At 41.7% G+C, this 26915-nt stretch overlaps 1 protein-coding gene across 5 annotated transcripts in view; it reads right to left on the minus strand.

The window, feature by feature from the left end:
* HMG20B (high mobility group 20B) overlaps positions 1 to 26915 on the minus strand; it is a 207893-nt gene that overhangs the window by 52826 nt on the left and 128152 nt on the right. For all 5 annotated transcript variants that reach the window (XM_056571322.1, XM_056571312.1, XM_056571303.1 and 2 more), the window contains one exon: positions 23909 to 23987. In XM_056571322.1, the coding sequence (XP_056427297.1) occupies positions 23909 to 23987 (79 nt within the window). The remainder of the gene's footprint in view (positions 1 to 23908; positions 23988 to 26915) is intronic.

Below are 26915 nucleotides of genomic sequence, written 5' to 3' on the forward strand. Positions count from 1 at the left end.
ATCGGCCCTAAAAAAACAATATCGGTCAATCCCTAGTATGTAACATCTCTAGAGGAGGAACAAGTCTATGTATCGCACCACTTCAGACATTGTCTGGGGTGAAGCAGAGCAGAATTGACACCGCTCACCCTTGTGCCCTCGCCACGACACGGACAGGACCGGACCCCAGTCCAGCAAATGCAGCAGAAATGAAGAGAGTCCAGCGTGGCAATACTTAGCCTTAGTAGACGACTAAGGCTACGTATTGTGGCCGAAACGCGTCACCTGTCTTCCAATTTAAAACGAATGCCCTCATGTCCTATAGACGTACAAAAAAAAATCTAAGGGACCAGCTAGTCCGTGCGGATGTCCAAGTGGCCACCAGTGGGCCGAGACGGACATTCTTGACAACTCCAAAAGGTAGGCTTCTATCAGTGCCTTTCCTGTGTAAATTGCCCCAGATAATAAATAAAGCAGTGGATTTATTCACCCTGTGAGTCAACGGACTTACCAGTTGAGATATTTTCTCATTTGTGACTCCGTTTGGGTGATCTATGCAGTCACTTTCCCCTGCAAGTTGATATATATTGGACAGACTATGTGGAGTCTTAAAACCCGTATAAACAACCACAGGCATTCAATCAGAAAAAAAAAGTCTAAAATTACCCGTTTAAAAACATTTCACCAAAGCAGGCCACACAGAAAGGGACCTTAAATTTATGGCCATTGATTTTATGCCAATTCCAAAAAGAGGTGGAGACGGATTAGCTGAAAAGAGTAATCCGGCACCAACGCCAGGTGAAAGGATCCACTTTATTGAAGCATAAATATAAAATACAAGCTGGGCACAGCAGCCTGCTGTTCCCAGCTGGTATTTCATATTTATGCTTCAATAAAGTGGATCCTTTTACCTGCAGTTGGTGCCGGATTACTCTTTTCTGCTTGTACTGAAGGAGGGGAGGCGCTAAGCCACAGCCCGAGCACAACGGAGGTAGTGAGGTTTGGAGCGATCACTTGCTATATGAAAAGAGACAGACTAGCTCTCCATAACAAAAAAGAACTATGGCGGATCCACAAGTTGGGGACTTTACGGCCTCATGGACTAAATGTGGAATTTAAAAAGGGGTATTCTGGGCAAAAACATTTTATTGTTAAGATGTCTGATCACGGGGGGCCCGCCGCTGCACCACCCGCATTCTATGCGGGAGCTGCATCTCCAGTTTCGAAAAACTCCGGGTTTCCGGGACTGGGGACATGACATCACACCACGCCCCCTCCATTCATGTCTATGATGGCCATCACGCCCCCTACCATGGACATGAATAGAGGGGGTGTGTCATGACATCACTCCCCCAGTCCCGGAAACCCGGAGGATTCTGAAACTGGAGACTCATCTCCCGCATAGAATGTGGGTGCTGCAGGGAGATCAGACATCTTATTCCCTATCCTTTGGATAGTGGATAAAAGTGTTTTTGCCTGGAATACCCCTTTAAAATAGTATAATGATAGGCGGCTCTCCCATGAGACTTCCCGGGAAGAAGTACTTACCTCATTCTTCAACATAGGGGGTGATACACAAATATGATTGTTTCTGTATACATATACTAAATGTAACATCTTTTTTCAGATTATATGGAATATAGTATTGGAATTTATGAAGACAATACGTGAGAGAGTGGACAACACACCCGTTCAGTGGTTATGCTGAAGTTATACTTTGTGTTATATGTTAAGTAAATAAAAACTATTATTGTATACATACTTTTTAATCTTATTTGTAATATTTTCAAAAAAATGTTTCTATATTTTGTGTGGTTGTGCGGTTTTCGTGGGTAAAGTGGTTGTATTTGATACTGAGGCAGTGGGCTAAAGTCAGCATATGTGACGCAACTAGGAGATAAAAAAGGGCAATTTCCCCGTTTATTGTTCATTTTTTTTAGATTTTATTTATTACATTTTCTGCTTTAATTTATTATTATTTTTTATTTTTTATGTTGTATAATCGAGGCAGTGTTAATTTATACACCTGCAGTATCACTAATACATTAAAATACAGACCTTTTTTCCCCATGATTGAATGCAAGAGTGACTGGGGGGACAAAAAACGTCACAATATACTCTATAGGCTGCCAGTGGATGGTGATGCTGGGGATGGCCATGACTATGTTGGTGCCAATCTCCTGCACCCCTACAGGTATGAGCTCTGGCCCAGATTTTGGTGTCAGGGTTCATGCCATCCCCTGGCCTAGAGATAGTGACTTCCCTATGAATAAATGTGACATGTTTGCAATGGGTACAGGTCTTATAATCTATTTCTATTTTTTTTTTATGAATTTTTTTATTTATTGATTGATTTATCATTTATTATTCACCTATCCATTGATTTTTTAGTTTTTTTTTTCCTTTTTTTGTAGTAATTTAGCATCTGAGCCCTAGTCTATAGATTGCAATATTTTGCCCTATATTTAACATACCAGAAGTATAAAATATACAGGGTGGGCCATTTATATGGATACACCTTAATAAAATGGGAATGGTTGGTGATATTAACTTCCTGTTTATGGCACATTAGTATATGTGAGGGGGGAAACTTTTCAAGATGGGTGGTGACCATGGTGGCCATTTTGAATCCAACTTTTGTTCAATAGGAAGAGGGTCATGTGACACATCAAACTTGTTGGGAATTTCACAAGAAAAACAATGATGTGCTTGATTTTAAAGTTATTCTTTCATGAGTTATTTACAAGTTTCTGACGACTTACAAAAATGTTTTCAGTGTGCTGCCCATTGTGTTGGATTGTCAATGCAACCCTCTTCTCCCACTCTTCACACACTGATAGCAACACCGCAGGAGAAATGCTAGCACAGGCTTCCAGTATCCGTAGTTTCAGGTGCTGCACATCTTGTATCTTCACAGCATAGACAATTGCCTTCAGATGACCCCAAAAATAAAAGTCTAAGGGGGTCAGATCGGGAGACTTTGGGGGCCATTCAACTGGCCCATGATGACCAATCCACTTGATGTGTTTCCCTCTTTATGCACTGAAGCTGGCACGTTCCCTGAGTTTTTCCAGCAAGATGGTGAACCACCACATTATCGGTGTAAGTTCCAAGCATTCCTAGATGAACAGTTACCGAGAAAGTGGATTGGTTGTCGTGGGCCAGTTGAATGGCCCCCAAGGTCTCCTGATCTGACCCCCCTTAGACTTGTATCTTCACAGCATAGACAATTGCCTTCAGATGACTCCAAAGATAAAAGTCTAAGGGGGGTCAGATCAGGAGACCTTGGGGGCCATTCAACTGGCCCACGACAACCAATCCACTTTCTAGGTAACTGTTCATCTAGGAATGCTTGGAACTTACACCGATAATATGGTGGTGCACCATCTTGCTGGAAAAACTCAGGGAACGTGCCAGCTTCAGTGCATAAAGAGGGAAACACATCAAGTGGATTGGTCATCATGGGCCAGTTGAATGGCCCCCAAAGTCTCCCGATCTGACCCCCTTAGACTTTTATCTTTGGGGTCATCTGAAGGCAATTGTCTATGCTGTGAAGATACAAGATGTGCAGCACCTGAAACTACGGATACTGAAAGCCTGTGCTAGCATTTCCCCTGCGGTGTTGCTATCAGTGTGTGAAGAGTGGGAGAAGAGGGTTGCATTGACAATCCAACACAATAGGCAGCACATTGAACACATTTTATAAAGTGGTCAGAAACTTGTAAATAACTCATGAAAGAATAAAGTTACGTTAAAACCAAGCACATCATTGTTTTTCTTGTGAAATTCCCAATAAGTATCATGTGTCACATGACCCTCTTCCTATTGAAAAAACAAAAGTTGGATTTAAAATGGCCACCATGGTCACCACCCATCTTGAAAGTTTCCCCCCCCCTCACATATACTAATGTGCCACAAACAGGAAGTTAATATCACCAACCATTCCCATTTTATTAAGGTGTATCCATATAAAATATGGCCCCCCCCCTGTACATTATGCCCCTGTTCACATGAAGGTTGCGTTTCACATGTGCGATTGTGGCTTTCCTGCTGTCCTCAGTCGAGTGCTCCACAGGTTCCCAGGCAACCGCACTTATTACCTATGTACAGGGAGCTTGCGCGCTGCTGGTGCTTCAGCTGATGCGAAACTGCAGCGCATGGACACCACGGGTCCTCTGTTGCCTAGATACATATCATGTGATCTTTCACATAATCGTATCTGGCTTCTAGTTTACACTGGGTGCTAGGTACTGTTTGGTCACATGATCAGTGTTTATTGAGTTGTTTGGCCGCATGCGCAGTGGACTTGGACCCACGCTAACGGCGCCATCTTTACACACTGAACGGAGTATTTGTATGTCCCTCTCATTTATGATATTCATTGTTTACAGATGATGTCTTGAACTCCATTCAACTATTGTTAATTAGTATAAGTATCTCTACATATCTTCATGATGTTTTTATGAATTTTTGTATATACAGTGACCCCCCCCAACCTACGATGACCCAGACATACGATAATTTCAACATGCGATGGCCTCTCAGAGGCCATCGCATGTTGAGGGCAACATCAACATACGATGCTTTTGTATGACGGGGCCATGCATAAACGGCTATCCGGCAGCGCAGACTGCTTCAGCTGCCGCCGGATAGCAGTTTACGGTGCCCTGTGTACTCTGGTGATGGTCTACCTGTCCTCGGGGCTCCGGAGCATCATCTTCGGGATTCCCTACATCGCCGGCGCTCTCCTTTGTCATCACGTCGCTGCGCACGCCGTCCCGTCATCCAATAGGAGCGGTGTGCGTAGTCACGTGATGGCGGCGAGGGAGAGCGAGGATCCCGGGGAAGCAGAGACGTCTGTAGCGTCAGGGACACCCCGGGGACGCGGCGACAGCGATGGAGGGTGACATCCAGGGCAGCAGTCACGGTCTGGAACGGCGGGGACAGGTGATTACAACTTCCTATTCTTTTCATTGCATGGATTCCTTAACATACGATGGTTTCAACTAACGATGGTTCATTTGGAACGGATTACCATCGTATGTTGCGGGACCACTGTATATGCACTTTTCACACTTAACATCATACATGGTTGTATGTAAATTTCACAATCTTCACTGTAATTTTGTACTTTTTATGTAATTAAGGTATTAATTCCCCACATGTGCACTTTTAATCACTTTTCTGGGCATAAAATGCCCCATAATGCTGTGTATCACTCTGCTTGAAAAATATTCTACTGATTAATTGAAATATTGCTGCTGACATGGGCTAAATTAAATTCACTTGGTTTTTTTCTCACATTCCTGGAGTGCTGTGTTGCTATTTAAACTATATCTTCATTTTTTAGGCTCTTTAACCTGACAATGGTCAGAAATATACATTTAAAGTTTTATACATTTTTGGACCCCTTAAGGATTTTTCATTTTTGCACTTTCCTTTTTTTTTCTCCTTTTCTTCTAATATCAACTTACAGACCACTTGCACCACCAATTGTACTTTGTAATCACAGCACTTATGTTACCACCAAATTTACGATGAAACAAAAAAATTATAATTTGTGGGGCAAAACTGAAAAAACTCCCATCATTTTGTAACTTTTGGGGGCTTTGGTTTCTTACTAGTGCACTTTTCAGTAAAAATGACATATTGGCCCTTACACGGAGTAAATGAAGAGTAATTCATGCTGAAAAATTAACGGGCGGAAAAAATTTTGCGAGAAATTCGTGCGCAATTTGCGCGGAATTGCGCGCAGACATGGGGGAGAAAGAAGTGAAGGGTTTTTCAGCCATTTCCGCGCAAATTGTGTGCAAATTGCCCGTGAAAACGATGTCGGGCAGAATTTCTTTTTACCATTGACTTCATTCTTCAAGCGGAATCCGCTAGCAGAAATCAATTGAACATGTTCTTCCTTCAAGCGGAATGGAATTCAGCATCTGAATTCTGCTAGCAGAATTTCCGCAGTGTGAACAGGCCAGCAGAAATAACATTAAAGGGGTACTCCGCCCCTGGCATCTTATCCCCTATCCAAAGGATAGGGGATAAGATGTTAGATCGCCGCGGTCCCGCTGCTGGGGACCCCGGGGATCGCTGCTGCGGCACCCCGCCATCATTACTGCACAGAGCGAGTTCCTTCTGTACGTAATGACGGGCGATACAGGGGCCGGAGCAGCGTGACGTCATGGCTCCGCCCCTCATTACATCACGGCCCGTCCCCTTAATGCAAGTCTATGGCAGGGGGCGTGACGACCGCCACGCCCCCTCCGATAGACTTGTATTGACAGGGGCGGGCCGTGACGTCACGAGGGGCGGAGCAGTGACGTAACGATGCTCCGGCCCCTGTATTGCCCGTCATTATGTGCAGAGCGATCTCGCTCTGCACAGTAATGATAGCGCGGTGCTGCAGCAGCGATCCCTGGGGTCCCCAGCAGCGGGACCCTGGCGATCTGACATCTTATCCCCTATCCTTTGGATAGGGGATAAGATGTCTAGGGGCAGAGTATCCCTTTAAAGTCAATGGGCAGAGGAGATGTGCATTAATTTGGAGTGTAGAATTCAAGAGGAATTACTCGAGTAAATTCCTCTTGAATTACTCCGTGTGAACGCACCCTTATTCTGTAGAATAAAAGTGTATTAAGAGTGTTACGTAGTTACCCGCCCCCCGACTGGTATTTTTTCATGGTACTTACAAATTTATCCCACAATTTGCTTTTTTTTACATCTGCTCTGAGCTGTTTGGTTTCCAGAGCTCAAATCCATGACATTTTAGTAAGGTGGAGAATTAAAACGATTTTTTTGTTGGAAATTCTGGGGCACGACACATCAGACGCAGAAAACCCTACAAATTCTACTCAGAAAAGGCTCAGTAAATAAGGCCTTCTCTATTTAGTCTGTAGGTCCTTAGGATTACAACTATACACAAAATATACATATATGTTTACTACTTTTAAAAAATTTTAACTTTTTTTTATGAAAAGGAGCATGCTTAACCCCTTCAGGACCAAGCCCATTTTGGCCTTAAGGACCAGAGCGTTTTTTGCACATCTGACCACTGTCACTTTAAACATTAATAACTCTGGAATGCTTTTAGTTATCATTCTGATTCCGAGATTGTTTTTTCGTGACATATTCTACTTTAACTTAGTGGTAAAATTTTATGGTAACTTGCATCCTTTCCTTGTGAAAAATCCTAAAATTTGATGAAAAATTTGAAAATTTTGCATTTTTCTAGCTTTGAAGCTCTCTGCTTGTAAGGAAAATGTATATTACAAATAAAAAAAATTTTTATTCACATATACAATATGTCTACTTTATGTTTGCATCATAAAAGTGACGAGTTTTTACTTTTGGAAGACACCAGAGGGCTTCAAAGTTCAGCAGCAATTTTCCAATTTTTCACAAAATTTTCAAATTCACTATTTTTCAGGGACCAGTTCAGGTTTGAAGTGGATTTGAAGGGTCTTCATATTAGAAATACCCCACAAAAGACCCCATTATAAAAACTGCACCCCCCAAAGTATTCAAAATGACATTCAGTCATCATTTTAACCCTTTAGGTGTTTCACAGGAATAGAAGCAAAGTGAAGGAGAAAATTCACAATCTTCATTTTTTACACTCGCATGTTCTTGTAGACCCAATTTTTGAATTTTTACAAGGGGTAAAAAGGAGAAAATGTATACTTATATTTGTAGCCCAATTTCTCTTGAGTAAGCACATACCTCATATGTCTATGTAAAGTGTTCGGCGGGCGCAGTAGAGGGCTCAGAAGGGAAAGAGCGACAAGGGGATTTTGGAGAGTACGTTTTTCTGAAATGGTTTTTGGGGGGCATGTTGCATTTAGGAAGCCCCTATGGTGCCAGAACAGCAAAAAACCCTCACATGGCATACCATTTTGGAAACTAGACCCCTTGAGGAACATAACAAGGAATAAAGTGAGCCTTAATACCCCACAGGTGTTTCACGACTTTTGCATATGTAAAAAAAAATATATATTTTTTCACTAAAATGTGTGTTTCCCCCCAAATTTCACATTTTTCCAAGGGTTAATAGCAGGAAATACCCCCCAATATTTGTAACCCCTTCTCTTCTGAGTATGGAGGTACCCCATAAGTTAACCTGAAGTGCACTATGAGCGAACTACAATGCTCAGAAGAGAAGGAGTCATATTTGGCTTTTTGAGAGCAAATTTTGCTCGGGAGGCATATCGCATTTAGGAAGCCCCTCTGGTGCCAGAACAGCAAAAAAAAAAACACATGGCATACCATTTTGGAAACGAGACCCCTTGAGGAACGTAACAAGGGGTACATTGAGCATTTGCCCCCCACTGGTGTCTGATAGATCTTTGGAACAGTGGGCTGTACAAGTTTTCATTTTCACGGACCACTGTTCCAAAGATCCGTCAGACACCTGTGGGGGGTAAATTCTCACTGAACCCCTCATTACATTCCGTGAGGCGTGTAGTTTCCGAAATGGGGTCACATGTGGGGTTTTGTTTTTTTTGCGTTTTTCAAAACCGCTGTAACAATCAGCCACCCCTGTGCAAATCACCTCAAATGTACATGGTGCGCTCTCCCTTCTGGGCCTTGATGTGCGCCCCCAGAGCACTTTGCGCTCACATATGGGGTATCTCTGTAGTCGGGAGAAATTGCGTTACAAATTTTGGCGGGGCTTTTTCCCTCTTACCTCTTGTGAAAATGTAAAGTATAGGGCAACATCAGCATGTTAGTGTAAAAAATTAAATTTTTTTACACTAACATTCTGGTGTAGACCCCAACATTTCCTTTTCATGAAGGGTTAAAGAAAAAGCCCCCCAAACCTTATAACGTAATTTCTCCCGAGTACGGCGATACCCCAAATGTCGCCCTAAACTGTTGCCTTGAAATACGACAGGGCTCCAAAGTGAGAGCGCCATGTGCATTTGACGCCTAAATTAGGGATTTGCATAGGGGTGGACATAGGGGTATTCTACGCCAGTGATTCCCAAACAGGGTGCCTCCAGCTGTTGCAAAACTCCCAGCATGCGTGGACAGTCAACGGCTGTCCGGCAATACTGGGAGTTGTTGTTTTTCAACAGCTGGAGGCTCTGCTTTGGAAACAGTGGCGTACCGGACGTTCTTATTGGGGGAGGGGGGCTGTGTAGGGGTATGTGTATATGTAGTGTTTTTAACTTTTTATTTTATTTTGTTTTAGTGTAATGTAGTGTTTTTAGGGTACAGTCACATGGGCAGGGGATTACAGCGAGTTACCCAGCGCAAAATTAGCTGTATCTCAAGATGCGAGAAACCCACTGCAAAAGCCTCGCCCATGTGAATGTACCCTGTACATTCACAGGGGGGGGGGGGGGGGGTGCACCAGCTGTTGCAAAACCACAACTCCCAGCATGCATGGTCTGTTAGTGCATACTGGGAGTTATAGTTTTGCAACAGCTGGAGGCACACAGGTTAGGAAACACTGAGTTAGAAACAGACAATGTTTCCCAACCAGTGTGTCTCCAGTTGTTGCAAAACTACAACTCCCAGCATGCCCAGACAGCTGAAGGGCATGCTGGGAGTTGTAGTTCGGCAACATCTGAAGGGCCAGATGTTGCTGAACTAAAACTCCCAGCATGCCTGGACAGTCAGTGCATACTGGGAGTTGTAGTTTTGCAACAGCTGGAAGAGCACAGATTGGAGACCATTATACAATGGTCTCCAAACTGGGGCCCTCCAGATGTTGCAAAACTACAACTCCCAGCATGCCCAGACAGCCAAAGGCTGTCTAGGCATGCTGGGAGTTGTAGTTTTCAGACTCCTAGAAGCAGCAGTGAAGATCTTCACTGCTGCTTCTGAGGACCATGTACTTACCTGCCGGTCCCGTCGCTGCTCCTCCACGTGGCCGGTCCCGCGCTGCTCCTCGGTCCCGCCAGGTAAGTCCGCCGGTCCCCTGATGTTCCCCTCCTATGCCGCAGGTCCCCGCAAGCCATCGTCCCCCGTTCTGCCCAACTTCCAGGGGCGGGCAGTGCGGGGGATCTGAACTTTCACCCCAGATCACTGTGATTGGTCCACAGGGACCAATCACAGTGATCGCTGACCAGGACCATCAATGGATGGTCCTGGGGGTGAAGCAGAAGTTGTCCCCTGCTGGAAACAGCGAGACTTCTGCAAGTTAACCCGTGCGATGCTGCGCATCGCCGGGTTAACTGAATGTCATTTATAAACGCCGGGATGCGCGAACGCACTGCACAACCCGGCGTTTATATATGCCATTCTGCGGGAAGGGGTTAAAATTGTCTTCTTTGGATCCCTTATTTACTTACTCTTATGTTGTGAGATTACCATAATACTGTGGCTAACTTTTTGTGAACTGGTATTTCCTTTTTGAGCATGGGGCACACGGGTGATCTAATCTCAAGGCGTATTGGTAAAGTGACCCCTCCTACTTTTGTACTTATCCGTAAGGTGTGGACGAAATTTAAAACCCTTATGCACTATCCTATATTTGTTACATATTCTCCTTTATGGCATTATCCTGGTCTACCTGAATTGTGTTCGCTACCTGATATTTCCCTTTGGGTTATCCATGGGGTTTTGTATCTTTCGCAGCTGTATGATGGGCCGATATTGAAGTCATTTGCTCAACTGCGGGAGGAGTTTATTCTGCCTCACTCATTTATCGTTATCTACAACTGTGACATGCCCTTGATGCTCATCTGTGGTGGTTGATGATCTGTTCACTCAGATTTCTACTAAAGGTGTGATATCTGTGTTGTATTGCAAACTGCTGTCCTCTTACCATGAGGTCTATCCATTGAATATTAAGGATAAATGGGAATTAAATAACAATTATTTGCCATCCTTTTTTATTTTTATTTTGTTATGGTGGGGGAGTGGGGAAAAAAGGGGGAAGGGTAAATAAAAAATAAAAAATGATGGCAAATAATTGTTATTTACCCTTCCCCCTTTTTTCCCCACTCCCCCACCATAACAAAATAAAAATAAAAAAGGATGGCAAATAATTGTTATGTCTTTGTGTCACCTTTTCATTCCTTATCTAGATTGAACCTGCTCCTCAAATCCCCAACAACTCGAATCTGTCCTCCCCACAGGTAAGTATTGAATCGACTAGAATCATATTTTTTGTATATAATATATATATATATATATATATATATATATATATATATATATATATATATACACACACACATACACATACATACCATGCTCTAAAGATCTCTATTAGGCATTATTAAATGGTATTAGGATTAGTCATTATGATATTTAAGTTTACAGGGCGCTTACTTTTTTGATTCCAACAGAACCTGCATTAAATTAATATAGGCACAACCTGCTTAATAATCGTTCTTTTCCTTTTCCTACTCATGACACGACATCTGCTCTTGTGTAGACTAGTATTGAATTTATAAACAAATTGTTAAAAATAAAATATGTTGATTGAATGATAGGCAGGCAATTTTAGAGGAAGGCGGAGAAAGTAAACCCTTCGTTAAGTCCATGTGGACTAAGGGTTTTTAGTCTATATATCCATGTAGCCTCCTCTCTTAGCAGTTTTTTGTCTAGGTTTCCACCTCTCAGGCCCAGACTGGGTTTAAGAAAACCCCAAAATTTTAGATTTGACAAATCACCTCTATGTACCTCACGGGTGTGTCTAGCTAGAGGAGTATCAACACCCGTTCTAATTGTACTAAGGTGTTTAGAAATTCTCCTTCTCAGCTGTTGTGTAGTCTTCCCTACGTACATCTTAGGGCATCCGCATTCCACTATATAAACTACTCCGGTCGTCTGGCAGTTAGTAAATTCTCTTATTTCATATTTACGTCCATCTGTGACGTTAACAAATTCCTTTTTTTGGGGCATAAATTTACAGAAGTTGCATCCTCCACATGGATAAGATCCTTTTACTTTTGATTTTAACCACATTGTTTGTTTTTTCTTCTTTATAGTGACTGTGTACCAGGCACTCTCTCACATTTCTGCCTCTGCGATAGGTCACACTGGGACCCGAGGCAAGTACCTCCTTAAGGTCATTGTCCTCTAAGAGGATCGGCCAGTATTTTTTGAGAATCTCTAAAACCTGCTTGTTACTTTGATCAAAGGTTCCTATACATCTCACTGTTCGTGATTGTTCACCAATCTTTTTTGGTCTCAATAGATCCGCCCTTGGGGTGTCTCTGGCCCTCGCAAACGCACGATGCAGAATCTTTTTAGGGTAGCCCCTAGCTATAAATCGATGGTATAAGAGTTTGCTCTCCTCCAAGAAAGCAACTTCATTGGAGCTATTACGTTTTGCCCTAAGATACTGTCCTATAGGTATACCGCTTTTCAGAGGTCTCGGATGGAAACTTTTCCAGTTAAGGAAACTGTTGGTAGATGTGGTTTTTCTGTATACTTTTGTCTCGACGCTGCCACCAGGTTCAAAAGAGATCTCTAGGTCCAAAAAACATAATGCGTGAGAATGAATTTCTGATGTGAAGTGCATATCAATCTGGTTATTATTGAGATTTTGTACAAACTTGTGAAATAAGGTGGTGGTGCCATCCCAAAATAAAAGAACATCATCTATATAACGCCCCCAAAATAAAATGTGCTTAGTAAACTCATCGTGCTCATCTGAAAAAACTACCGTGTCCTCCCACCACCCTAAAAATAAATTTGCAAAATTAGGTGCACATGCTGTGCCCATTGCCGTGCCTTTGTGTTGTAAATAAAAGTGACTATCGAATGTGAAATAATTATGTGTGAGTAAAAATGTAGAAGAGTGATAACATTTGTTGTGATCAGTGAACTGTGTGCCTCTAGTGGTGAGGAAGTGTTCCACTGCTTTTATTCCCAAATTATGTTCAATATTTGTGTATAGGGCCTCTACATTGAGGCTCGCAATCTATGTGCCAGATGGGAATGTGATCTCTTCAAGCCTGGCAACAGCGTCTCTAGTATCCTTTATATATGAGGGCAAGGAAGCCACAAAAGGTGATAACATCTGATCTACATAAAGGCTTATCCCTTCTGTTAGATTGTCATTTCCCGATACTATCGGGCGTCCTGGTATCGGATCCTTTTGTTTGTGAATTTTTGGCAACGCATAAAACGTTGCCAATGTAGGTTTTTCATTCATCATTGCTTTGTATTCATCTTCTGTAATCATGCCCTTTGATTTACCATCCACTAGGATGTTTTTTTAGCTCTATGACATAACTGTTTGTGGGATTTGAGTCTAACCTCTTATAGGTACTTTGGTCTTTTAAGAGTCTTAACACCATATTTTTATAGTCATCTCTCATCATTATTACTATGTTGCCCCCCTTATCGGAGGGCTTAATGACTATTTGGTCATTTTTCTCTAGTTCTTGAAGAGCTTGATTTTCTTTCTTAGTGAGATTACTATTGTGTCTACTGGGTGTTATCTTTTCGATTTCCGAACATACCATTTTAACAAAGGTGTCTATATTATTGAATTGATTGAATGTTGGTGTTGTTTTACATTTAGGTTTTAGAGTAGAGAAAGGTGGAAGCACCGCCGACCGGACTCCTGTCTCGTTCTCGTCCAGAAGGTCCGTAAGGTCAGTTATCACTTGTTCATCTCTCCTATCTTCACTCCAATTAACTGAGTTGTTTTTGTGTACTTTATGCAAGGCAAGCTTTCTCGCAAAAAGGTTAATATCTTTAACCCATGTAAAAGGGTTAAAGTTAGGGGTGGGAGTGAAAGATAACCCCTTCCGTAAGATTGACTTCTGGTCTGATGTTAGCTGTATTTTTGCAAGGTTACATATCTGCATTTCTCCATTTATCCCTAAGTGGGTCTGGGATGTAGTGGGTTTTGTAGGTATCCCCATTTCTCCCTGTCTCTCAGTTGGATACCTCCTCCTAAAAAATGGGTTTGTGGTTGATTTATTCCTCCTCCAGATTGTGTGTGTGGGTGAGTAACCACTGCCAATTGTTGAGTCTGTTGGGTCTGAGATGTTAATGGTGGTATAGAGGAATAGGGTGCCAAGGAGGAGTCCTGCAAGTTTCCAATAGGTTGTGCTATTGTTTGAGGTCCTGGGTTTTGTACCCATGTCTGCTGCTGTTGGTAATTCGGATTTGTATAGTTATATTGATTGGGATTATTTTTTTGTTGTTGATTATACGGATTGTACTGTTGACCCCCAGGTCCTTGACCTTTGTTAGTCTGATTCTTGTTTTGTCTCTTATAGCTGTATTTTTGTTTGTTTTTTGCTTTATATCTCCCAGTGCTATAATTGGCACCCTTACCACTTAATTGATCATCAGACTCTGATATTTCTGACTCTGATATATCAGTATATTTATTATGCTGATTGTAAGCGTTTTCTGTGCCTCTTTTTATATATATCAGACTAGAGTCAAAGTCTTTTTTATCCCTTACGTATTTTCGATGCTTGCGTTCTTTCAATTCAGATTGAAAGCTCTCAATATGCTTCTGGAGTTGTTGTTCTAAATTATTAAATTCTGTTTGTGATTTAAAGACATGAATTTCTTCTATCTGTTCTTCCAATTGCTTAGTAACCTCACTAAAAACCCTTTTCTCGTATGTGACTAAATAGTCTAACATCCGAAGTGAATTTTCGTTTAGGAGTTGTTGCCAACCTTTAATGAACTCCAAATCCTCTTGGTGTGAGTTAGGGGTGATGTTTATCCTAAATCCCCTATACACTATTTTTTGTTGCAAATAAGTCTCCAGACTTGCAATCTCCCACCAGGAACGTAGATATTTTTTATATGTTTTTTGGAGATTGCGGAATGCGGAATTAATGTCAATTTGATTTAGTGGCAATTCATTGGCCGAAAAAACATGCTGCGCCTGAGTAATGAACGAATCTGGATTTAGTTTCCCAGATAAAAAGCCTGCCATCACTTATGTTGGCAATATTGCCTGGTCTTTTCAAAAGAGGGAATTAACCTCTATTCACATTCACCATACCTGGTAAGACCAGTATATGGAGGGTTAAATTTGTATGCTTATTTCCAATAGATTCCCTTTTGGGAATCCAAAAAAACCCTAATTTCCCATATACTACTTATTATAAATAAAAATCCCATAAGCTTTATTATTTTCTACACATATATATTAAAATCAAACAGCGCTGTTTGCTCCAGTTATCCTTTGAATATTAGATTCTCAATGCAGACTTCTCTGCTAGTTTTGCTTCTTGTTTGTGAATGAACTGTCCTGTATGCCTGCAGGTCATACAGGGTTAATGCTTAGGAGCAGAAGCGCTGCCATGGTTAAAATATCCACTCTGCCCTCCTCAACATGTTACGCTACAACGTAGCGTTATCAAGAGGTAGCGGGCAACTGAGCGTGGATGCGATTTTGTACCAAGTTCGTAGGTTGATTGCGCTTTTCCCCACCTACTATATCCGAATTGATTATAAAATTAAAACCATGTGTGTGGGTGGGATGGTTCTATGGGTTTATGTTTTTCTTTATTTTTGTATGCTGTATGTTTTATAAAATGTTAAACAAAAAAAAATTCTGATTAACCCCTTAAGGACATAGGGCGTATCCATACGCCCCCGTTTCCAAGTCCTTAAGGACCGAGGGCGTATGGATACGCCCTGAGCATTTCCGGCCCCCACCGCTAGCCGGAGGGGAGCCGGGGCCGGATGCCTACTGAAATCGTTCAGCAGGCATCCCGGCATATCGCCCAGGGGGGGTCATTATGTCCCCCCATGTCGGCGATTGCCGCAGATCGCTGGACAATTCAGTCCAGCGATCTGCGGCGGATTCCGGGTCAATCGGGTCTCAGAGACAGTCAGAGACAGCCCCGAACAGCCAGAGCCTGCAGGAGTGAGGTGGCCGGATTCGTTGGCCGGATTACCGGCCGGCCAATCAGGGCGCCTGCTGCGGGTGTCACTCCCACAACCCGCTCCGCCCCTCTTCCGGAGGACGTGAGCGGGTGCGGGCAGAAGACCCCGGGTGCTGGGGACCCCGATCCCCGGCGTCTGTTGGGATCGGGGCCCCAGGAGCGACGGCGGCTGCGAGGGACTGACCTGCAGTGTGGATCGTTGGAGGCGAGTGACAGCCTCCTGCTGTTGCTTAGCAACAGCTCCCAGCATGCAACAAGGGCATGCTGGGAGCTGTAGTTATGCAACAGCAGGAGGCAGACCACCACAACTCCCAGCATGCCCTTTTACATATGCAAAAGTTGTGAAACACCTGTAGGGTATTGAGGTTCACATTACCCCTTGTTACGTTCCCTTAGGGGTCTAGTTTCCAAAATGGCAAGCCATGTGTTTTTTTTTTTTTGCTGTCCTGGCACCATAGGGGCTTCCTAAAGGTGACATGCCCCCCAAAAACCATTTGTCGCTCCTTCCCTTCTGAGCCCTCTACTGTGCCCGCTGAACAATTAACATAGACATATGAGGTATGTCCTTACTCAAGAGAAATTGGGTTTCAAATACAAGTAAAAATTTTCTCCTTTTTACCCCTTGCAAAAATTCAAAAATTGGGTCTACAAGAACATGCGAGTGTAAAAAATGAAGATTTTGAATTTTCTCCTTCACTTTGCTGCTATTCCTGTGAAACACCTAAAGGGTTAATACACTTACTGAATGTCATTTTGAATACTTTGGGGCATGTAGTTTTTATAATGGGGTCTTTTATGGGGTATTTCTAATATGAAGACCCTTCAAATCCACTTCAAACCTGAACTGGTCCATGAAAAATAGCGAGTTTGAAAATTTTGTGAAAAATTTCAAAATTGATGCTGAACTTTGAAGCCCTCTGGTGTCTTCCAAAAGTAAAAAAACTCATAAATTTTATGATGCAAACATAAAGTAGACATATTGTATATGTGAACCCAAAAAAAATTTATTTTGAATATCCATTTTCCTTACAAGCAGAGAGCTTCAAAGTTAGAAAAATGCAAAATTTTCATTTTTTTCAAGTTACCATAAAATTTTACCACTAAGTTAAAGTAGAATATGTCACGAAAAAACAATCTCGGAATCAGAATGATAACTAAAAGCATTCCAGAGTTATAAATGTTTAAAGTGACAGTGGTCAGAATTGCAAAAAACGCTCCGGTCCTTAAGGTGAAAAAGGGCTCGGTCCTTAAGGGGTTAAGGACCAAGCCCATTAAGACCTTAAGGACCAGAGCATTTTTGCATCAATAACTCTGTGATGCTTTTACTTATGAATTTGATACAGAGTTTTTTCATGGCATATTTTACTTTAACATAATGGTAAATTTTTGTCGTTACTTGCATCATTTCTTGAAAATTTTTAAAATTTAGCATTTTCAAACTTTGAAGCTCTCTGCTTATAAGGAAAATACAACATACCAAATAATTATATATTGATTCACATACACAATATGTCTACTTTAGGTTTGCCTCAAAGTTGACATTATTTTACTTTTAGAAGACATCAGAGGGCTTTAAAGTTTAGCAGCAATTTTCAAATTTGGAATTTTTCAGGGACCAGTTCAGTTTGAAGTGGATTTGAAGGGCCTTCATATTAGAAATACCCCATAAATGACCCCATTATAAAAACTGCACCCCTCAAAGTATGCAAAATGACATTCAGAAAGTTTGTTAACCCTTTAGGTGTTTCACAGGAATTGTTTGCCTCCAGCTGTTGCATAACTACAAGTCCCAGCATGCACAGACAGCCAAAGGGCATGCTGGGAGTTGTAGTTGTGCCACTAGCTGTGGTCATACCCTTCGGCAGTGCATGCTGGGAATTGTTGATAAGCAACAGCAGGAGGCAAAGAACTCACCTGCTGTATCCATTCGCCGCCACTGAAGACGCTGCTGCCCCTACAGCCAGGAGTACGCCCTGGGTCCTTAAGTCCCAGGATGCCAGGGTGTAACTATACGCTCTGTGTTCGGACGGGTTAAAAAAGTTGCAAAAAATAAAATAAAACAACTATATTCATTGAGTATCATTGTAATCTTATTGTCTGTAGTTTTTAGTGGTAAAATTTGTGATTTAATTACAAAGTACAATTGGTCCCACATAAAAAGTCAACGAGTGGAACTCAGGATCTGCTGTGGCAAAAACCTCCTTTTATTGATCATGCAGTATAAAACATGCTATTGCAGGGGCAACTCAGACACTGGGGTACACAAAGTGTATTTCATCCAACCCCAAGTAAGCATGCAAGTAAGGGTTGTACCCTTTAAAACTTCAAAATAAAGAAAGTGGGTCGAAGACTTGAGCAGTGGTTCAGCCACAAGAAGAGCCGAGACGTGATGGCAAACTTGCCCAAGAAGCACACAGGGATCATATAGGGAGAGGAGAACTACAGAAGGTGGGTCTCGCCCCTTTCTGCGTAGTTTCTTTCCAACAAATTTCTCAAGTTAGAGAGGATTTACTGGATTTTGGTCTCCTTTGAAATCGGTAACCTCTAGTGTCAGTGCATAAGAGGAACAGCTAGCTCTGTTGCCTGAAGAAAGTGTCGACAGTGGTGCGCATGTAGCCTTTACAATATTAAGAAGGCGGAGAATCTGCTACCAAGAGTGGGAAAGAAAGAGAGCAGGACAAATGCCACATCTGGGTGGAAGAAAGAGCAGAACTTCAGAAAAAAACCATTAAATAAGGGGGGGGGGGGGGGAGAACCACCTTGTTCTGGTAAAGTTGAGATAGGGAGGGCAGAAGAGATCAGAAAGTCAACATTCCAAGAAATTAGATAAAAGGGGGCTCTTCAATGGACTTAAGCGGAAGACTCTCCATAAAGCCATAACAAGAGCTAAGGGGCCTGTAGGGTGAGAACGGTCTGTGTGACATCTTGGGGGAAAAAAATCTTCACATGTTGCTGCCAATAACTTTTGGAAGAGTTAAGGAGGACAGAAGAGCAAGAAGATTAGGGCGAGAAAGTACAGTAGGTCTTGTACAGAAAAAGGGTTTAAAGAGGTCAGCTTCCTGGTTAGGATCATGGTCTGAATGACCTGAATGACTGTAGGCATTAGGATTGCATCTTCAACTGCGAAGCCTATAGCTTAAATGGGCACTGTCATTAAAAAAAATGTTTTGCATATGATACAGCAGGTAAAATAAATAAGATTTGTAATTTACTCCCTGTAAAAAATAAAATAAAAAAAAAAGAAGTATTTATGTCACTTTCATGGCCTTCTAAATCGGGCCACTAGGAGTCTCCCTTCTGGTCTAGACCACAATCTGTCTGCTCAAAAGCAAAGACTTGTCTCCTGCTGGATTGGCAGGAGACCAAACTCAGGAAGTGCAGTCTGACCATAGGCAGTGAACAGCACATGCTCTCCCTGTTTCATACACAGACAGATAGTAAGTGCTATTCAGACCAAAGTCTGTGCTTTTGAGCAGACTGAATGCGGTCTAGCCCAGAAGGGAGACTCCTAGTGGCCCGATTTAGAGGGCCATGAAGGATTACATAAAGACATTTTTTCTTTCTTCTTACAGGGATTAAATTACAAATCTTATTTATTTTACCTGCTGTATCACATGCAAAAAAAAAATTTGAATGACAGTTGCCCATTTAAGATTAAAAATGCAGCTGGCAGAACAGAACTTGAGAATGGATTAATTCCACGTAGTTCTTATATAGCTCCAGCTGAAGTAGAGAAGGGAGAATATCTAGAAACTGCAATTTGAAGAAGGTATCATGTCCTGGAGGTGAACTGAAGCAACTTGGGGCAATTCAGTCATTGACCTTTAAAGGAGATCGCCGGCAAAAATTTACTTGAGCGCATGCTGCAGGCGACACACGTTCCGTTAATTTCTATGGGAGTTCCGAAAAGACCCGAGCACAGCTCTTGGGCATAGTCTTTGCCCCACAGAAATAAATGGAGTGTGTGCCGTCTACTGGAAGATGACACGCACTCCTCCCTGAGAGCACAGAGGTCCCCTCCTGGAGATCGCGTGATCGGACTCCACGCAATCAGCTACTTTAGGGGTTAAGTTACTTTTCACCGGGGTACTCTAACTGTACAGAGCAAAAGCTGGGGAAAGGGGTCTGTTATGTCTGTAGTACAGTAGAGGGAAAAAGACAGACCGCATACGGCGCCTCGTGTATTACCCTTGATCTGTGCGCTCCTTCACTGTGTTCCGTCCCGGCCTCGCCTCCTTCAGTGTGATTGGATTACCGAACCATATGACCAGGACATCTAGCAACGCGTCACTGGATACCGGACCCTCGCAGTGGGCTAGCACTCCTGCCTCTACAGCCCTGCTAAACGCTAACGACTATACACATGTTATCCTCCGGAGCAGATAATCATACACTTTGTACATGAAATGCCTGTTGCATAATTTGATAACAGATGTGGTAGGAATCATTTGTTTACTTTCATGTGTACCTGTGAACTTTGAACCCAGGCCACTCCCCTTTATTTCTGGTGCCTTTTTTCTGTGCTTTTCATTGTATTTAAACCTTCAGATCAGTATACAAGGTATGCAGATGTTACAGAAGAGGGGGCTACCCTTGAAACACGTTATCCTGTATTTTATTATCTCAAAATTGGATCCTGCCCTGGATCCAAAAAGAATTTCTTGATCCTGATGTTGTGAGCAGCGTTTGGAGCTAAAGGTCTTTTTCTTCGCTCGTTTATGTAATGTCTGTAGGCAATGTCTGTAGGCATGTTCACCCTTGACTAAGGTCGTTGGTCATTGAAAATATTCCAGCAACAGCGGAATCCTGCTTATTTTAGATGGATCACCAATACATGGAATGAGTAAGGGTGGTAAACACCTGAAACACATGACTCACATTTACCTCACTTAATTGTAGTTTCTATGCAAAAAAAAAAAAAAGGACAAAAACACAGCACATATTCTGCACCTGACATTCCTTCTTTTAGGATTGCCTGTTGAGTGCTGCTCAGCACTGTCTGGAACACAAATACTGTAGCCTGTTTGGATGCGATGATAATCTATTTCTGCAAATCTATATTACACAATTGCTCCTGCTTTGTTCACGGGCAATGTGGCTCATTGTGTTGTATATCATAATATAAAAGGAGATTGGGGGCTCACACTAATAGATGTGGAAAAATATGTACCGAGGTTTATGCGTAACACGTAACCCACGTGTCAATTAGTGGAAGCAGTAAAAGAAATGGATGCAGACCTCAAGGTATATATTTGTATGTGAAATGTGGTGTATAATTGTAAGAGTAGGAAATAGTTGGGAAAGGACTGGTTGTATATATAACAGTATTTTATTAAATTACACAGAATAGTCCAAGCAGAGCCCTTGCTATGGACTAGACAACATACAAATGAATGCAATGATAATATATTAGGATATTAGATCAAAAGTAGATAAAAAATTTTTTTTATAAAAAATAATTAATAGTAAAAAATAATTAGTCCATATAGCAGCCACCTATTGGATAGGAGTTATTAGTCTGATGCTGACCGTATATTGGTAGACTTTGGCAGATTAGTATAGCGAGTGTTCTGATAGCAATGATTGTAACAGATGGTGTCAGAGTTAGTATCGTAAGTTGCAATAAAAGTTAACAGTTGTAGGTAGATAGATAGTGGTTGGTGCTTCTGCACCACTCACCTCTCCGTATCCCTGAGATGGCAGCCCCTGATGTGCTGGGCTCCGTGGCACGGACTGGCTCTGCTCGGCGGCTGGCCTGGTGCATCTGTGCGGTAAAGTCTCAGGGTTCCTCCGTTGGTGTGGAGAGCTTTGCGGCAAGCAGCTGTGGTGAGTGGACGCAGGCAGTGATGATCCCAATACCGTGTATGGAAGGCGTTCACTTGGTGTAGCTATTGAAAAAGGGGTCTCCCCGAAATGCGTCTAGCACTCTACCCTACCATATTGACCACCTATAGGATCCAAATCAAGTTATCCAGACTTGCAACAGCTGGAACCCCTTGCAAAAGGGACCACCAGGAAGTGCTCACTCCACCAAGTGAAAACCGTCCATACACGGTATTTGGATCATCACTGCCTGCGTCCACTCACCACAGCTGCTTGCCGCAAAACTCTCCACACCAACGGAGGAACCCTAAGACTTTACCGCACAGACGCACCGGGCCAGCCACGGAGCCCAGCACAGCCAGCCACGGAGCCCAGCACATCAGGGGCTACCATCTCAGGGATACGGAGCAGTGAGTGGTGCAGAAGCACCAACAACTATCTACCTACAACTATTAACTTTTGTTGCAACTTACGATACTAACTCTGACACCATCTGTTACAATCATTGCTATCAGAACACTCGCTATACTAATCTGCCAAAAGCTATGGCCAAAGTCTACTGATATACGGTCAGCATCAGACTAACTCCTATCCAATAGGTGGCTGCTATATGGACTAATTATTTTTACTATTAATTCTTTTCTATTTATTTTTTATTTTTTTTAATCTACATTTTATCTTCTATTATGGTATATTATCATTGCATTAATTTGTATGTTGTCTAGTTCATAGCAAGGGCCCTGCTTGGACTAGTCTGTGTAATTTAATAAAATACTGTTAAGTATAAAGCCTGATGGGCTGTATTTGTGTGAGGGGCAGAAGTAATTATCGCTCCCTGCACTTCCAGGTGGGGCTTATTGGGAACAGGTGGGGGCGTGTGTATATAACTTCCCCTCTCCTACAGGGGCGGAGCACGTGACGTTTGTGGAACCCACCCAACCCTCCCTTATCTTATTCCTTCACTATAGTGCATGCCCTCTATAGGCGTGCCCCCATTACGCGGTATGTAGGCAATCTTGTATTGGTATGTAGGCAATCTTTCCTGTCACTAGTACACGTATGGAGCCCCGAACACAAATCCTATTCTAACTATTTCCTACTCTTACAATTATACACCACATTTCACATACAAATATATACCTTGAGGTCTGCATCAATTTCTTTTACTGTGTTGTATATCGGTTATGCATTTGAACAGGAAACTAATCTGCATAATAATAACACAATTACTGTCTAGTAAGTGTCACTGAGGCAGATTTCATAGTATGCTAAATACACCCTGTAGCCATGGGAGAAGTGGTCCTGATCACTGGTGGAAAGTGGGGAACACCTAGTGAGGCTGTGTGGGTTCCCTAGACAAAAAGCGTGCAAACCGGTATGCCTCACTAAAATCTTGGCCTGGGTTACGGTTGGTCAGGCCACTAGGTGACAGAAGCTGTGATGCGCTTTTCTTTTTGAAACAAGTGGCATGAGAGGCTGAGAAGGAGTGTGTCAGCCCCTAAGGAAACAAGCCTATCGGGAGCTCTGGGAAAGGCTAGTCACAAGATCCTGGAGTCAGGCTGTGGGAATGCTGGACCAGTAGATTGGAGGCACTTTTTCTATATACAGCTTACATACATTGCCAAATGCTGCCTGCTTCCACACATTATGTGTAATGTTACTGCAAGATCAGTTTTGACAGGTGTGTGCAATGCTAGATTCACATCTGCATCAGAAGCCTCATTCAGAGCCTCTGTTATAGATTCCGTTTGGGGTAAAAAAAAATGGAGCTTCATAACATACACCAATGAAGTTTGAAAGACTTCTCTGACTAAGGGTTGGAAGAATCAGGGCACTACAAAATAGCCATCGCCCTTCTGGAGTAAAGTGCCGATGCATTATTGCTTGATCCCACTGTGCGAACTCTATGCTTCAATAAAAGAAAGAATAAAAAAAATTAAAAAAAAAGACCATGCAGCATGTACCGCTTCTACTATCTTTGGACACTGTTCAAATGTGAGAAGCTTCTCTCAGTAAGCTGAGCACCAACTAGCTATGGCCATTGGAGTTAGTCCCTCTTTAATTCAGAACAGCCTAGGACACATGCACTACCACCTAGGAGTGCCAGCTGCACTCTTATTATTACGTGGGCTTTAATAAGGTTTATCAGATTTCCACCTGGTGTCCATCATTTTACTGGAAAATGCTGTAGAAAAAATAAACACTGCTTGCTAATTTTTGTATTTTTGGAAGTGTGGCCTTTAAACCACAGATTCTTGAAATAACGATTAAATAGTCACCTTTGTTTTGGTCCAAGAATTCTTCTGTAAAAATCGGTACATCAAAAGCAGAAAAAAGGTCACTCTGAGAATCTCCAGCCTAAAATAGACAAATATTATGCTTCATTGTTTCCATAAATTTAAGACCAGGAAAAGTTGTTTAGTCAAATGACAAGAAAATAAAATATGGATTTAAGTACTAAACTACTCATAGATAAAACTTTTCAAAGAATTCAAAATCCGTCATTACCTCTACCAGTGTTTCCCAAGTGCAGCCCTCTAGTACCCCCAAACAGGTCATGATTTAAACATATCCCATACACTTGTGCTGATGCACTAACCTTAGTTATATCACATGTGAAAGATTAAGGAAATCCTGAAAACATGACCTGTGTTGGGGGTACTCGACGACCACGCATTGGAAACACTGCCCAAAACTGTCAACAGCTAGAAAACCACCATACAAATAAGGCCGGGACAAGGATAGGCACATGTCTGGGTGCCATTAAATGTAAGATATTAAAGGGGAAGCAGCACAATTTAAATTGAGTCACGATTTAACAATAACCATTTTAAAATTTTCTCTACAACTTAGCTTTTAAAGTATTTGCAGTCCATTGTGCCCGGGCTGCAAAAAATTATTATTATTATTTATCTTTTTGCAGCCCGGGCACAATGGACTTTGCAGTAGACTACTTCTTTAAGCATCTGGTCATACCTGCAGTGTATGATAGGGAATATATATATATATATATATATATATATATATATATATATATATACACATACATACACACACACACACACACGTAATAGTCGTAACTGAGTGACACAAGGCTTTACACAATAAGCACACTGCAAGAAGAGTAAAAAAACAAGCAGAGGTGGGGCCACAGAGCAAGCAATGTGAGAGCAGGGACAGATTTTGACAAAAAGAATATAGTCTGTACACATCTCATCTTCAGCTCAGTCTAAAAGGAGAGAAAAGTAGCTATAAGGCTATGTTCACATTGATATTTCGCTCAGAAAAGCAGACTGCAGATTTTTCACAAATTAGAGCAGAATTTCTGTGCTTTCAAAGCACAGATTCCACTCAAAGTTAGAGTCCCATGAACTTCAATAGGGCTCTAAAAGGAATTTCACAAAATTTAAGAGAAGTCTTATAATTTTGTCAGTATCATTTTTGTTTTAATGCAACTTTTTAGGTAATTTTAGGATTTCTTTTTTCAGTGTATGAAGTAACCACAAATATGCATAACCTAGACTTTGGTATTTTTTTTCCTTTAACGCTACTGACTGTGCGATTTACTTTGTTATATTTTAATAGTTTGGACATTTACGCACTTATTTAATTTTGTTTACATTACTTTACTTAAAAAATAGGAAAAGTGCAGTGATTCAAACTTATTAGGAAGGAGTTCATTTACATTTATTAACACTTTTTTTTTACTTTTTTAACACTTTTTTTTTACAGATTACATGCCAACTTTAGATTGCATACGCTGTTCAAAGCTGTGCCATAGCACAGCATCATCAGTGTTCCATTGCTTCTAGCTACCATGGCTTTCTGTAGCATTGGAGCGCCAATCAGATAGCAAGGACACTGCAGTTTTGAGGCAGTGGTCTTAATCAGCCTGCTAGTTGGGAAGTAAATTACCCACCTTAAGATGTCATATTCAACTTTGATTGGGGTGTTTAAAGGGTTAATGCTGGAAACCGGACCAATTATCAATGTCCAGCATTAGCTGTGGGTCCCGATTGTTGATAGCAACTGGGACACACCGGGCAAGTAGCGTGCTTAGCTGCTTAGGTCACATGCCAGTCCTGTGTCCATAGGAGGTTGAGGCTTTAGAAAAAAATAAAAAAAATAATGAGAAAGCTCCTGGCCCAGATGGATTCTCTAACCTTTATTACAAAAATATAAAAATAAAAGTGTAGGTCTTTGGACCCCGTGTAGTTGGATATTTTTGGCCCATCTCCCTTATCGTGCATATGAAAATTTTAGCAAAAATTTGGCAGACAAGCTTTAATTATTTTCTTGCATAGTATCTTCATCCTGATCAAGTGGGGCGCCTGCCTAACCAAATTAGGAGGGCTTTTGACCTTATTTCTTCTGTGAGGTCTAAATTGGCATGGACTGAGGACGCTTCAACCGTATGTCATTCACGGGATCTTCATAAAGTCTTTGATTCTAGTAACTGGGACTATATTTTTATTAATTTTGGGTAGCTGGGGGTTTGCTCCTTATTTTTTTATTCTGCTTTGTAGCCTGTATTCTAAGTCCACTGCCAGGGTTAACACGGGGTGCTCCTTTCTTCTCCTATTAATATTGCAAGGGGTACTAGACAAAAGTCCAATTGAGCAATAGGATTACATTATCAAAAACAGATATAGGTGAGGCAAAGGTCTAATTTGCCTGGATGGATCGGATAGGTATGTCTCTCTATAGAATGCTGCTACCTCTATGGTACCTACTTCACAGTGCGTAGACTAAAACATAACTTTTATTAAAACCTATTAAAAGAAGTATTGACTTCACAAAAAGCTCAACCTGAGCAAAAAAAACACCAAAGGATAAGTAAAACAACCACTGTTAAGCAAATGACACTGTTATTTGCTTAACTGTGGTAGTTTTTCTTATACTTTTGATATATATTTTTTGGTGGAATGTAGTTGCCACTTTTTGTTTTGGTGTGTTCAATTTGGTGTTTTTTTTTTTTGCAAAGCTTGAGCTTTTTGTGAAGTCAATACTTTTTTTTTAATAGGCTTTAATAAAAGTTATATTTTAGTCTACACACTGAAGTAGACCACTTATATCTGAGTTATCTCTATGGAACCAGAAGGGCAGTAACATTCAGTAGTAGTCAGTGATTTTTCAGTGATTAGGTGCAGAGTTACAACATTTTCCTGATTACACTGCTTGTCTCCGCTATGTGTTGTAAATAGACTCTCTAGTGTGTTTTAGGTCATGAGTCTGACATTGCTCTCCTGCATGTAAGAGCTACAGAGTAAAAGGGAGAAAAGACAG

This window comes from Hyla sarda, chromosome 1 (assembly GCF_029499605.1).
Source record: "Hyla sarda isolate aHylSar1 chromosome 1, aHylSar1.hap1, whole genome shotgun sequence".
Lineage (NCBI taxonomy): Eukaryota > Metazoa > Chordata > Amphibia > Anura > Hylidae > Hyla > Hyla sarda.